We start from the raw sequence: 15,238 nt of genomic DNA, 5'->3' as shown, positions 1-15,238 counted from the left end.
GCTCTCACAAGTACTACCGCTCTCTTTCGCGTGTGCGATGCGACTCGATAAATACTTAATGCAATTTTTATTAAATATCAATTTATTGTCTTATTGTCTCAATATTATCATGTTTGTTACAACTGAATACACTTGATTCTGGTGTAGCTTAACATTTTAATTGACATTTAAAAATTGATTATTATTTTATTATAATTGATTAACTAAAAATGGAGTAAAATACTTGGTTTGTCAGTATTAAACGAAGTTGATATGCACTTGATGCTTAGCATACACATTAGGACAATACAACAAGTTGAACTCCATTTTGAATTGCTTTGTTTTGTATTTTCCTCCTGAATTATTTTCTTTATTTATTTCCCGTCTGTTCTTTCTGTAATCAAGCAAATGGATGACGATGGCGTGTTTATCTCTTGAGATGCACCTCTTGAGTGCAGACGGGGATAAAATTGCGAGATGAGAAACTTAGTCTCTCGTTTCCCCATTCTATTTTTTTTTGGTATACAGTGTATACACAGCAGGGGTTTTCTTTCGTTTTTTTTTGGTAGTGACCCCCATCGCCTTTGGGGGAAGAGCAACGATCCTGAGTTCCACTTTAATGCAGAGCGCATCCCATGACAGGAATACGTAAACACGACACGTGCCAAATAAAACACGAACACGCAAGAAAAAGAGGAAAAAAAGAGGAGTATATAGATATATTTCTACGTGTATCAAGATTTACCGTTGATGTGGTCTTTAGACCGAATAATAGATACTGATATATCCAGATGCTATTGACAATTCTAAAACTAAGAAACTAAATTCTGGAAATTTCTTGTAATTTTTATCAGGGACCATATATAATATTTGAGTGCAACAGTGGTTGTGAAAGGTGTACACCATGAAGTTGTCGAAGAAGCTTAGATCGGAGGAATAAGCATGGAGAAGAGCATTAGTATTGCATTACCAAATAGTATTAATTGATATTAGTTCAATAGTATTGTATTAAATATAGAAGTGTAAGATGCTATAAACGCCATCTTTAAAACTCTAAAACGATTTTCTTCTATTTCACCCGCGAAACTTGGCTTTGTCCAAAACACAAAGTAACTTTTCGTAAAACAAATAAATCAACATTTTCACTCACTATAACGGTTCTAAGGAACTTCTCGAGAGAACTGAAGCTGAGGAGCACAAATACGACACTTTCGTATCTATTATTTGGTTTAAAGAATTTAAGAATTTCATTAAAACCTATTGAAAACGATTCGAAGAAGTCATTAACGAAGTGTTTTCAAAAGTTCAGAAATGTGGAATATTTTGTACTTTGCAAAAATATTTCCAATCATCGACAGCAAACAAACCGAAAAAGACATAAAATCAATGGGTCCATATGGCTTTGTAAAACTGCGCTCTTTTGTTTCGCCTATTTTTATTTGTTTTTTCAGTTGTTGGCAACAAAAGTTTTGAATTTCAATAAACAAGTTCGTTTCGTTTGTTTTTATTTGTCTTCATTTTTATTTGCCTATCGAGGGGTGTTTTATTCTCTCTCTTTTTTTTTGCTTGTTGTTGTACGTTGTTCGTTGATGGGTGGCTTATATAAATGGCCGAACGCAAAATAAAAAGACGTGGAGGAGCGGCGCCGACGGTCGTGCTTTTTTTTTCTGGCGAATTGATTACCAGCGTTCGGCGCTTCATTCAGGCATACAACATAACTGAAATAAAACATGGGAAATAAAAATTGAAAAAAAAAAGAAACTGCACGATGTGGACGAGGCACCGTTGGAAAACATTTCGAAAGCACTTGATGATTTTATCCGATTAGTCCATGCGCGGATGAGATATAATCCGAACCAGCGAAACTAATTACTCACATGCATCCCAGTCTCTCTCTCTGGGACACTGCAAAAGATTATAACTGTACGATTAAATTCATTTTGCAAACATTCGGTTATTTCATACACGTTGGATTTACTTCATCGGCGTCGAGCTAATCAAATATTATATCACGTTATGATGAAATATAAAAAGAATTTTAATTTGCATTACTAGAAAGTAACAAACATAAAAATTAAATGGAAGACAATAATAAAAGATTATAATTACTTCTGTATCATAACTCAAGAATTATATTGAAACTTAACAGACTTTCTTCAACTACTTCATTACAGCTAAATCGCTTACAACCTCATCCATATTCTTGTTATACTGCCTCAACAACTAGCATCACTCATTCTTTCTGTATATATTGCATGTACAGTTCATGACAATTCTCGCTTATCTCCATCCATGCAATAAAGCACCGAGTATCTCATTACATCCACACTTAAATAGAACGGTTTGCCATCTCAGCCTGAGACTATAGTCACTTGTGATGAGTTTGTATGTCTGAAACGTACTTTCCATCAACTTTCTCTAAATTGTAGCTCATTTTCTTTAATACGCTTTACCAAAGTAATCTTTCATTTTTGAATACGACTCATTTATCCTTTCAGTATTTTATAAAATTTTATTGAAATCGATTATAGTTATCTCGGATTTTAACCAATATCAATCTTGTTATTATATAACATAATACTATATTGGACGTTGTCCAGTTAAAAAGTTTGCTAGTGCATTGAAAAGTTTACGGTTTTCAGCACTTGAAAAAAGCTCAAGGACCTTTGATTGATTGACTTACAGACCATTTTATCTCTCAACGTGCTTCAATGAACTGAAATCTAAGTTAATGGGATTTCTTAATTTCTTATAATTCCGAAGATGTATTGAGATATTTTCTACTTTACTTTTTTCAAAGCCTTTAAAAACCTTTTTCTTTTCATATGAAAAAGATTGATGCACAACAACACATGGGGAAAAAAAAACTATTTTTTTTAATATAAGATTATTCGCTTTGAAAATATAATTTTTTTTTTTGAAGATATATGATTGTGGGTGAAATAGATAGATCAAGTTGCTCGGTAATCATTTCTCTGTCAGGATAATGGTTTTGTTTTCTTCCTTTGTATCATATTCAATATAGTCCTAATGTCATGATATTTCGGTAACGATTCCTCGGTTAAGGGTTATACCCACGTTTTTATGGGCCCTTTTTTTATGTAAAAAGGGGGTTTAATACCTAACAAAAAAAAGGTGGGTCCTTGCGAGGCCACCGGAACGACGATCCTAATGTATTTTTTTATTGTTTGTTTTATTTTTGTCGTCCTATCTATGAATGCACCTCATCTCAATATGGTTATAACATAAAAAACGTTCATTCCATTTATCAATTGAGTAATTTGTATGATCTAAGCCATTCATAAATTTAAAGTTTCATGTTTATTTATTCTAAAAATACTTGTAAGAATTGTTCAATTGAGTATAGTTAAATGCTTGATGTGGATTTGGTATGTAGAATTTATCTGTTTAAATAAAAGAGAAGTTGTGGTGATGGAAATAAAACCCTTATCATGTTCTTTTGATGCCAGTTTAATCGTTCGTCAATCTGTGTGTAAGAAGTTTTCTGTAAAAAGGAGACCGCGGTTTTGTGCCTTTAAACGTTCGTTTTTTGCTTGCTCCGTACTCCTTGTGATCCAGACATAATCAAGTTTCAGGAATATGGGGGAGCCAAAAATCCGCAACTAAATTGGAATTCCATATCATGAATATCTCTCTGGGGCCAAAGATTCGGTCACCAAGCCCCGAGGCCAAGCAAACGACGCCACATTGAATATCGACACAAACCCTCGATGGCGAAGAAAAAAAATAACTTGAAATTTTCATATAAGCCGAGCGAAAATCGATGTGCTAAAAATCCCCTCATCGTGCTGAAAAATATTTTTTTTTTATATAATAATTCACTTGATTTTCGGGATTTATGGAAATCCTGCGCCGCAAACATTTTTTGTACATATTGGATAAAAAATAACGCATTTTAAAAATATTAATAATTTAAAAATATTAAAATTTAATACAATTCAAATTTCCCGCGCCCACTTGTCACATTTTTTTTTCTTGTCTCTTGCTTGCTGCTTCTTTAAATTAGTTTAATTTTAAATGTGTCACGGACGCTTAATAGACTGAGGCTCGGCGAAGTTATTTCTGTAATAATAACTTGAGGGGCTGTAATAAGCCCGACGTTCTTGGTGCGCCCTTCACGAGGGGCGTAGTCAGGGTGCACATTATGCGTGTCGCGAAACTTTTGCCATTTTAATGATAAATATCTGATTCTAATTACACGTGGAATGGTTGCCTGCTTGTTACGCAGAACTTTTCTCGCGCGAATTTAATTAACGCTCGTGGTACAGTTTAGATTCGAAGTCAAAAGGGCAGAAAACGTATAAAAACAGATCTGTCTTATCCATTTGCAGTTTTCCCAATATTTTAAAAATAACTATGGATTATTTTGAATTCATTCATAAGTTAGGAATTGGTATGTTTTAAAAATCATTTATGAATGTATAACTCACAAAACATCTTTAACAGAAAATAATGGAAATTAATAGTAATATTTAAATAATATTTAATTAACTCAAATTAAGTTGGAAAAATTAAAATATTAAAATTAACATGGACATAAATTATTTTTGCTGCGTGTTTATACGATTATATCTATGTTCAATTTTGGTCTCTAAATTATTATTAAGATACTTGGAATAACTAATTAAGTTTTTTAAGCAGCGAAATTAACATTGAAAATTATATACAGTAGAATCTCGCTTAATGAACAAAATATAAGAAAAATGATTCGCTTAACGAGCGACGTTTTGTATAACGCATAACTAGGAGAAGAGAAGTCCCGGATTAACCACATTCGTTTATTTTGTCATCTTTCTTTATAGCGGACTATACTTTGCAAATATAATTTGTTATTGCTATAAAAGCAAAACAAAAATGTATTGTGTCAAACCATTATTATAGAATATAAAGAAACGATGTACGCTTTTTTATATAAACAAATATTGAAAGTATAAAGAGACCTCCGCCAAGACCCCGGATCGATACAAATGGAGACAGGTTTAAACTCACTTCTCCGTGTGTGAATGGGAAAACAGTTTCTGGTGTTAGTAGTCATTCTAGTTGCATCTTAATGTTGTTTGTGATCACACACATTTGAAAACTTATGTTCGGACATATTATTTGTAATTTTTTTTTGTGCAAAATTTAATAACACTTGCACGAATAAAAAGCTAAAGAATAAAAATAATCATAGATATGAAAAGAAAAATCATTAAAAAGCGAGACCAAGTTCTACTTTTTTTCCGACATTGTCGTATTTAACATTAATTTATATGAAAATTGTTTCATTATACAAGTAAACGGATCCAGTGTAAATATTTCAATATTTACAAAATATTATGTGTGCAGCACTGTATTTCATTTCGTAATGTTTTTCCCAATTTTAATTAATTAAACTGTTAAAAAAAGTTTAGAGGTCGAAAGGGCAGAAAACGTGAAAAATACTTTGTGCGGTTTTCCCAATATTTGGGTTGCGCTCGTTTCCATTAGCTAATGGTCGGTTGTTAATTATCATTACTCTCTTCCTATATATTTTTATATACTGCTCACTCATTCTCACAGGGTCTGGTGCGATTTTAATTATATTAAAATTACTACTAATTTCATCCGATAGGGGAAAACACACAGCAAAAGATAAAATAATATTATATGCAGGAAATAAACGTAACTGGTAGCAGGATGAGGATGGATGTTGTAGACGCACAGAGGGATTATTATTGTCTGTTCGTTAATTTTATTTAAACTTAAGTACGTCATTAACCGACGCTACGTGCTTCAGTACTTTCAGAATACAACTTGCTCATTTCAAAGACTTATTTACAATTTCGCAGGTGAATTTGTCTGAAAATATCATTATTCTTTATGAAAAGCAAGTTGAGTATTTTATTTTTACATGCATCTCCTCTAAATAAATGAAATGAATTCCAAACAACGCGCATTATTAAAGTTGTTACTGTAAATAAAAAATATTTCAATATATAAAAAGAAATTTTGTATTAGAAAATGAAAATTTTCCACATTTTATTATTTTCCTTAGCGAGAAAAATAACCATAGAATGATTACTTTGAATGCTTATTCAGTTGATGAAACTTCTATTTTGGTCAAAAAAATAGTCCAAGGCAAGAGCCACATCTGGGAATTGGTCTTAATGAACTTATAATTAATTTCATCACGAGGGTAAATCGACCTACATAAATATACCATAATATACTTAATGTGATTAAATATTGACGCACTCTAATTAATTATTTAGCCTTCTACACCGTCGTCATTCCCAATTATGCGACCTTTTGCATAGTTTTTTTTTTAATTAATAACTTCAACAAAAGAATCTATTTCTTTTTATTTTTTCAGCGATCTAAGAACATTTAATGAGAACTCTGTTTGCTTTGAGGATTAAACTCGGAGCTCGATGAATGTCCTCAGGACGAGCGCAGATCATTTTTTTTTAAATGAGGTTGGAGAAAAAAAGGGTGTTAGAGAATATCAACGCCGAACTTGATCCGGATGCGATTGCTATTCAAAGCCATAGAATATGCCGGACATAAATCTTTACATTCCATTTCAGTAGCCGTTCCGGAAAGGTAACAAGCATAATCCGCTCGAGATGCGAGGCAGATCGTAATAAACATCCGTCCAGGATATCTATTGGTTCGTTTCTGTCTTTGATGATACTGAAGTATTAATTGAAAAAAAGAGCTTTCGGAAAATATGCTGTGTGTATGTTTTTTGCAGGATTATGTATACAGGCTTTTAACTTCAGTACAGAATATTGGAAATCTCTTTCCAGAGCTTATGGAATTTTACTTACGTACATCAATGATAATGTTTAAAATATTTTACATAAATTTTTAAATATTATAATTAGTATTAAAGTTTCAGTTGGGACTGATAATTAAGTGGCGTAGCAATCGAAAAATAAGAAAACAAGATACTGTGGAAACAGTTCCAATAAAATACAACATTAATAATACAGGTCATCATTAAGGACATGTAATGGTAGTGGATATAGAGCAATGAACATCAATTTCGCATATCCGATGTGCGACTATGTGTTTAGAGTTGGTCTAAACTTAATCAAACAAATTAATGCAGCGAGCAGACATCTCACGAAACCCAGCAGGACGACCAGAGGAATAGTGGAGCTTAACGCTTGAATTGTATCTGGGAATAAATGCGGGCCGGAGGCTGCCGAAACCTCCGCTGAAATTACAAACGGAATTCATTGGTCTCGCCGTCTCCTTGCCCTTGCTGCACAGTTCTACAATATTCCTAGTGTTTGTGCAAATCCTGCTGCGCTCCGACTGAAATATAAATAAATTGCGACCTCGCGAATCATTTAAGATTCGCGATTTGCATTCGAGCTCTGCGCTCTCTCAGATAACTTTCGTCGTGTCACAGTTGGGATGTTACATAATGGGGAAGGCAGGCACCTCTTGCGCGACTCTATTCTTGGTCGGCAACCGACCATGAATAAATCATGGAAAGGGTTGTTACTAACTTAGGGAATGGTTGTGGTGGTGAGTGGCTTTCGTGAGGTTATGTTATTACTGGAAAATGGTGACGGAGAGTGGTGTGAGTTGGGATGGTTTTTGGAGGCGGCGTGAAATTAACTCGACGCGGAAATTTTCAGCCGACATCCACAAATTTCGTTTAAAGTCCGATAACGACCTTTCGCCTGGATCAAATCGTCTGTAACCATTTGACAACCGTACGCAATTATTTTAAACACAAATTGTGTGCTAAAGCATAATCTATACCTTCCAAGTATAAAATCACAATCTACTAAAATATATTCTATACTTTATTTATCATTATTTGTTTGTTATATTTTTAAATTTGAATTCATATTTGCTTTTATTACGTGTATTTATTCATGATTGTTATTTTCTTTGGTGTAACACATATCATATAAGGATTATATTTATTATCTTCAAACATGAAATATATTTGAAGTTTAAACTTTTACTTCATTAATTCTCATATCGTTATAATTAGGTAACAGTTTGATTTTGTACTTGTCTGTAATGCATTTGTTTGTTCTATATATAGTATCAATTTCTACAAATCCTACACAATATTATTTTTCCTTGTTATTAAATCTTTTCATTTTATTTCGCTGATGATCAATAGTTCTTGTTTTACTTTTTCTTCAATTGATGCACATCCTTGTTACTATTTAATATAGTTCTGTTTCATCCTGACATCTATATACTAGAGACATACATATATACATCTTTCCTTTGATATTGAGCTTGTTTATGGCGTTGGTTGTTATAATAATATAGACGCAAATACTGCATCTTCTCACAGTATGACTCACTGGTTTCATTATAATATGTTTCTGTATATTTTTAACAGCCTTTTGGTATATTCCTGTTTGATAGTTGTAAGATGTTGCTATTATGCTATATACTCATTCGTTATTCTTGTAAACTGATTTTGCTTTTTGTAATTCTAATTTTGACCACTTCAACTATCATCATATAACTGTTAGTTTAATTCTACTTATGTTTAAATTTTCGAATTTCTTATTCTTAATAAGGAATTGTTGAAATCAATATGGCTTAGGAATGGAAAGTATTAAGCAGACAAAGAATATTAATGCGGGAATGATTAAGACTAAGGAAAATGGAATTTCCATTAATAAACTTAAACCGTGGAAAATCTCACTGAATCTAGACGTCAAACTTCGCCTGAGGGGCTTATTAATTTTCATAATTAAGCTTTGGTCCCGAGTTAAATTAGTTCTTTTTTTTTTCACTTCTCCTCGGCCCGTACAGTTTTTAATCTCGAATCGATTCCTTAACATCTGCACTCCTTCTTCGACGGTTAACTTCCGTTATTGTTTTTTTTTCTCTCTTTCTCACTCTACGTTTCCGAGCCCATTCGTCCTTCGATAAAATAATTTAATTAGCATTTGGCCGTCGTGTGACCTATTTGGCTTTGGTCCCTCGAAAGCAAACCGAGAAACGCGCGTCGGGGAAAAAAATATTGGTACGTGTATAGGAGTGGATTTTTGGACGCAATCCAATTGCCTCAATTTTCGCAACTAATTAAAGGTTACGAGGGACGTAGCATTAATAATTCAACCCTAATTTGTCGGCCTCTGCGAAATTATATTTAACTGCGACAACTAGATTACGCCCTTGTGTATTCCTCTGTAGAAAAGAGTTTCTGTTTCTCGATGATCATCAATGATAATTATTATTTTTATTGTTTTCAAACTAACTTTAATCAAAACCACAGACTCAGCTGTATTATGTAAGTAATAAATCATTTCTAGATTTTTATTTTTACAGTTTTACAATATATTTTTTTCATGAGTAAATAACTGAAGAAATACTAAAGACTTCTTTCTTTGTTGCATATTTTTTACTACTAGAAAAAGTCATCATTCAGTACTTTGAGGGCGCAAAGAGGAGGGTGGTAAAAAATGATAGCAAGAACATGTGCTTTCAAATAGAATATCGATAAAAATTAAGTATAACGTTATTTTATATTGAAAAAATGTGTAGCGTTTTGTCGATTGATGGTACATATGATGTTTTTGGGTTTGGGATATTTGATAAATGTAGTGACGGGTATCTCGGTAAGCGAGCATCATTTATAAAGCTGAGGATTTATCTGGAAAGGAATAATCCGGACGTAATGGAATAATTTCATTTTTGATGAAACAAAGGCCCGAAGGAAGTTAATTTATTTGGCAGTGAAGACGAAGCGAAATGAAACAACAACAAGAATATAACAACAACAACAACGTAAAAAAAAAAGTTATGGGATGGATGCGAAAAGCGAAAGTGCTTTGCACACCACTTGGCCTCTCCGGTGGGAAATGAAGGGAATGAAGAGCTCGCGAGAGCTATGCGCAATAAAAAAAATAAAGTAGAGAGACTGTAACAACAGATATGTTACATAGACGTGCGAGTTTAGTGCTAACACACGATGTGATATAATCAATCAAAATTTAAATTGACGTCGGGATTAATAAATTTATAACGCAACGGCCGTTGCGGAGATGAATAATGCTCGCTTATCATTAATGACATTTGGAAGGGCGGAGGGTTTTGTAATTGAAACTTATTTGGAAATACATGCGACATTCCTTCGTAAATATTCCTCGATTAATCAAACAAATCTGACGTTGCTATAGCATTATTATTATTATCATCATCATCATCATACATGTGTGTACGGTCAGACATTGCCGCAATTTGCAAAGGATAGCGAAATACGTTGTGTAAAAAGTTTTGTAGGGCGGTCGAAACGGTAGTTACATCTCCAATTAAACTTGTCTCGGACTGCCCATCCCTTATTTGATCAGACTCACAGCGAAGGGGGAATTCCCCTCTTCGATGTTTGCATATCTGACCTCCCTCTAAATTAACTGTCTCTGATGACACGTCGCCAATTCCACGCCTGTAAAAACGTTTATGCTTAGCTTTTGTTCGTTCTTCCCAGGTTCGCTGAAGTTGCTTTAACTAATCTAGTAGAGATTACGTAAACTGCTGATATCAAGGGTGGTTCAAGGAATCGCTATAATAGTTGCATAATACTATCGATTATCGTTGCCGTCTTGCCTCATTGTTCTGGTTTCGTCACTGTATTATGTTTTACCCCTTCGAGATGATGATGATGAACACGTAGTCTGTCAACATAATTAATAGAGAAGCCACATTGATTTGTTTGTTCATTAAGTAGCTTTATTTAGAAAAACAAATGTTTTAGTAAATTATTCAAGTAAAGATGATTGTGGCTTACATTATTTTTTTATACAATAGACAGTTTTAATAACAAATTTATACAATTGTGCAGACAATTGATACCACCAATATCTTAAACGGCTGAAAAACGCACTAATCGCATTAACTAAATATGCTACATCCTATCATTGCTCGAAAATATTGTTATACTGTTGTAAAAAAGGAAGGAACAAAATATGATACATTCGGCGTTAAGAGGTTAAAACATTGACTGTCTCTGTACTTTTCAGGATTCTGTCACTTTTCAGGAATCTTTGCGTGCAAGATTATTTTAAAAAGTATCACAAACAATAAAAATATTTTTTTGCTAGTTGATTTTGAATAAACTTTGTATGAATATATTTTCTGTTCATGTCTATTCTTCTCCTCTCTGAGGCTATCTATTCATATTTACACAAATTTCATGGTAGTTACACAAATATGGCAAGTTTGAACTTGTAGTTAACAATAGCATAAACTACGAGTTATCTCGTAGTTGGAAGTTGCATAATTTTGTTTGCTAATTTTTCATTTTAAAATGTATTTTTATTCTACTGAATTTACACTGATTAAAGCAATACTATGCGATATATCGCAATAAATTTCTTTATAGACTAAAGTAAATATACTTATTCAAAAATAACCAATTCTAAATCCATGCATATCACATCCATACTATTATTGGAAACCCGGCGGATCCGCAATTCTATTCCGTATGATTACATAGTATGTTTTCTTATACCACAATAATGTTAGCGTCGGCGTCGTATGATTATATATATTTTTTTTTTCATAAATTCAATATTAACTTCTATGTCTATATACTACAGAAAATCAATATCCAATCATATTATTTATTTTAAAATATCAGTATGTGAGCAGCAGCTACCTGATTCTACGAAATCCACCCACAGTGGTTTTCGTATTTCCATTATACAACAACAACAAAAAATGTTTTTTTTTACATTTTCGTTGTCGCATTTTTATAATATTTTTCCGAACGCACAGCATTATTCGAAAACACATTGTGATGGAATGTTATTATTATGTAAACGGTATTTGCGAATAAACTATATGCGATGAAAATAATGGATTTTTTTAACAAACAAAAAAAAAATGTTTGTAGCAAATTAGAGAAAATAGTAAATAAATAATGAAAGTTTGTAATTAAATAATATTTGCACAATCATTATTCAAAAAAGTAGTTACGGATTTTATTAGTTCAAAGATATTTGAAATAAGATTTCAATTATTACCAAGTAAATAAAATTGTTTTTAACAGTGTTTCGTCGAAGAATGGTGAATTGTAAGGCCCCTTATTCTAATTGTATTTTCGGTGGATTACTTAGAGTGGTTGTAATAAAATTAGGGTGGAAATAAATATTTTCCAAAGACAGTCGCAAGTTCCGGGATGGAGGGGGCATTAGAAGGATTAAATGGAAATTGCATTATTTAAATAAGGCTTTTCTCCGAAATAAATTAAATGGAAATTTGCAATAATTACCACAGCGCATTAATTCGTACGAATGGACGATGGAGATGTGATGTAACGATTGCATTATTAGTAGAGAAATCTCAATGATTCTGCATATCGATTTCATTTGCGTTTATTACGTGAGTTTAATTTATACTGTATGTTGTGATAACTCTTTTGATTGGATCCGTGTTTCTCCAGACACATGGTTAGAGTATGTAAATGCATTGAGTAAATACAGGCTGTTTTGTGCCTCGGAAATTATATTTGCTTACCGATAATTGAAATGCGGGACTTGCGCCATTAATGGAAATCGTTGCAAAAGTCCATCCGCAGATTCAATTGACGTTTCTTTTTGATGTTCGATTACATCTACGTTTCAGTATAATTAATGTTTATTTCTTTGTTTTATTTTTGCAGCTTGTTGGAGGCGAATTCGACATGGAGCTCAATTTCGTCATCCAGGACGCCCAAAACATTAGGCATATGTTGGAGCTGCTCGACCATTGTCCCCCGAATTTACAGGTATTTATAATTATTTTCAGATGTTTCAGCTGCGGTTTTAATCAGTTTTCCACCGCTGTTTACATATCCGCTGCATTTGTTTGCGTTTAATTTAGGACTAAATCAAATTTAAACAATGCGCTTGTATTTTGGTATAGTTTTACTTTAGGAAAATAAATGGATTAGGGCAGAATGAAGTTCGTTGTAGGGGAGGAAAACTTTTCGCTCGTTCGGCGTAATTTGTTCGGCTCCAAATTGATTTCTCCGATTGTAAGATATACGAGAGAATGGTAAAATTATTAAGTTACCAATTTCGCTGCTTCTGGTAAACTTTCTTATATTTTTCCCGTCTTCTCCGCACGAAAGTTTTCGATCCGTCGATATTTTAGCAAGTGGCAATTAGGGCCATTTGTACGGCATCGAAATTATGGCACCTCGTATATATTTACAGTAAGATTTCAGAGAGAATTCATAAAAAAAATTTAGAGAAGGAAAATTTTAGAAAAGTTTAAATTTGTACAATAATTATTATTGATTGTCATTTAAATTTATTCTCTGTAGGAGTTCATTCAGAAAAATATAATTTACAGAAATATTTAATTAAGATCTTTAGAGCATAAAGAAAAGCTATAAATTGTGTAAGAATAAAATCTGTTTTATTGACCCCTTTTGAATTAAATTATTATATAATTTAATAAATGCTATACTAAATTATTGATTATAGTTAGAACATAGAAGTTTATTCAGAAAAACAAATGATATAAAAAAAAGTTATTTTTTTTTAACAAAGTTTAAATTTGTATAATACTTCATTCTAGTTACCAAGAACTTCCCATTATTCTCCAGAGTTTCTTTGGCGGTCTCCAGGGTATCGAACTTTGAGTCGCTTAAAATAGTTCTTTAGAGACAAACATAAAACCTGAAATGTTCGTATTATTGGAAGAAGAAAAAGAAAGGTTTCTGAAAGTTAGTTGAAACTTTATTTGCATTAATATATCGTATTCAATAAACACATATCATTGAATATAATTTGGAATAAACAGTCTGTAAACTGATACCGATTTTTTTTGTAATAATTATATAATTGCAACCATAGTATAAAATCAGACCAATTTAGAATATATAAAAAAATAAATAATTTCTAATTTTTTTATTTTATTGGACAGAAAGTGTTAGGGCTAATAAAAGTTTGTTGATCCTGCTGATATTAACAGTCTTATTTATGTTAGATTTTCACATTAATGTTTAGTTATAAAGTTACATATAATTATGTTGATGTTAATAAAATTTGTTAGTCTTATTTCATACAATTAAAAATTTAATTATGTAGAAATTATATATCAAAGTTTGAAATCGATTTATTGATAATATTTCTGTATTCATTTTATTGGTAATATTTAATATTTCATCAATAATTTTATTGGTAATTTTAAAATAAATATTCTTGTTCTTATTTATATGTATAAGTTTACATTTAATTTAACTTTTCAAGTTAATCTACCTCTAAATATCTCAAAGCGAGAGGAATTTCTTGGTGCTAAGCTTAATTAAAGGACAAGAATCTGGTTTGACGGTAAAACCGATTATATGAATTTGGTATATCGTCTTTGCAGGGTATAATATTATGCAACGCTGAGTGGTAATTAGATCCTGCTGTATGAAATGCAAAATTATCACACTTTGTGCTTGGTTCGAATCATGATTATCCATGGAAATATGTTGCGAAAGTCAATATTTGCCATATTTAAATGCGGTCGCAAATATTTTGCAAGGCAATTAAAACGAGTTCGCTCGGTGTTTGCGAACGCTGTATTCGATGCAACAGCGTTGCAGTTGATTAAATATTAATTAGTGCGCGGTTGCAATCGATGCTGCCTTAAACTGAAACCGCCACACATATGTCACATTCGCATTCGCACACGTCTGGATGACCGCATAATTATTACCATCATGACCATACATTTTCACGTTTGAGGAGAGAAGGGCGAAATGCATAATTCTGAAAGAAAACGAACCGAAAAGCAAATAAACAAAACGACAGCGACCATAAATACAAACTGCGATGCACATGTTGTCGGGGGTGGCTTTGTTTAATTTCCGGCAGACATATTTATTCAGCGCGACGGAACACCTCAAACGCGACCATCACTTATTCATCATATTACGTTTACGCCATTTTTCGTTTCCGGCCATACCCAGACAATGCTTTGCTAATTTTGCGATAGTGTCGCAGCAACCCTTTCAGATGACGGGCGCATCCACCGGACGTGTGCAGCTAGTACACAAAGCGTCTGCAGCACCCTAAACAAACGCACATTGTTTTCAAAGTTTACTTTAGTTTTAGTTACGAAAGTATTTTCATTTAATTAATGCTCGCTTGTTTCGCAGAAGCCGTATGTTTTGTTATTGTGTTAAATGTAGCAGAATATGCATTCATCAAGAAAGTTCGATGTTGTGACTGCAATTTAAATGAACGTTTATTATGAATACCATACAGAATTAATCTATTCTATATAACAAATTTCCCGGGATTTCCCG

The 15,238-nt window shown here is 32.6% G+C and overlaps 1 protein-coding gene across 9 annotated transcripts in view; it reads left to right on the top strand.

Annotated features, from left to right (window-relative positions):
- Positions 1-12,617: 12,617 nt before the first annotated feature.
- The window catches only part of LOC108560309 (neurobeachin), a 110,414-nt gene continuing 107,793 nt past the window's right edge, over positions 12,618-15,238 (top strand). For all 9 annotated transcript variants that reach the window (XM_017917798.1, XM_017917824.1, XM_017917847.1 and 6 more), the window contains exon 1: positions 12,618-12,721. In XM_017917798.1, coding sequence (XP_017773287.1) covers positions 12,638-12,721 — 84 coding nt within the window. In that variant the 5' untranslated portion in view covers positions 12,618-12,637. The remainder of the gene's footprint in view (positions 12,722-15,238) is intronic.

Source organism: Nicrophorus vespilloides, unplaced genomic scaffold, assembly GCF_001412225.1.
Source record: "Nicrophorus vespilloides isolate i.1.1-1 unplaced genomic scaffold, Nicve_v1.0, whole genome shotgun sequence".
Classification (NCBI taxonomy): domain Eukaryota; kingdom Metazoa; phylum Arthropoda; class Insecta; order Coleoptera; family Silphidae; genus Nicrophorus; species Nicrophorus vespilloides.
Note: the sequence above shows the minus strand (reverse complement) of the source record. Positions and strands in the feature narration are given on the sequence as shown.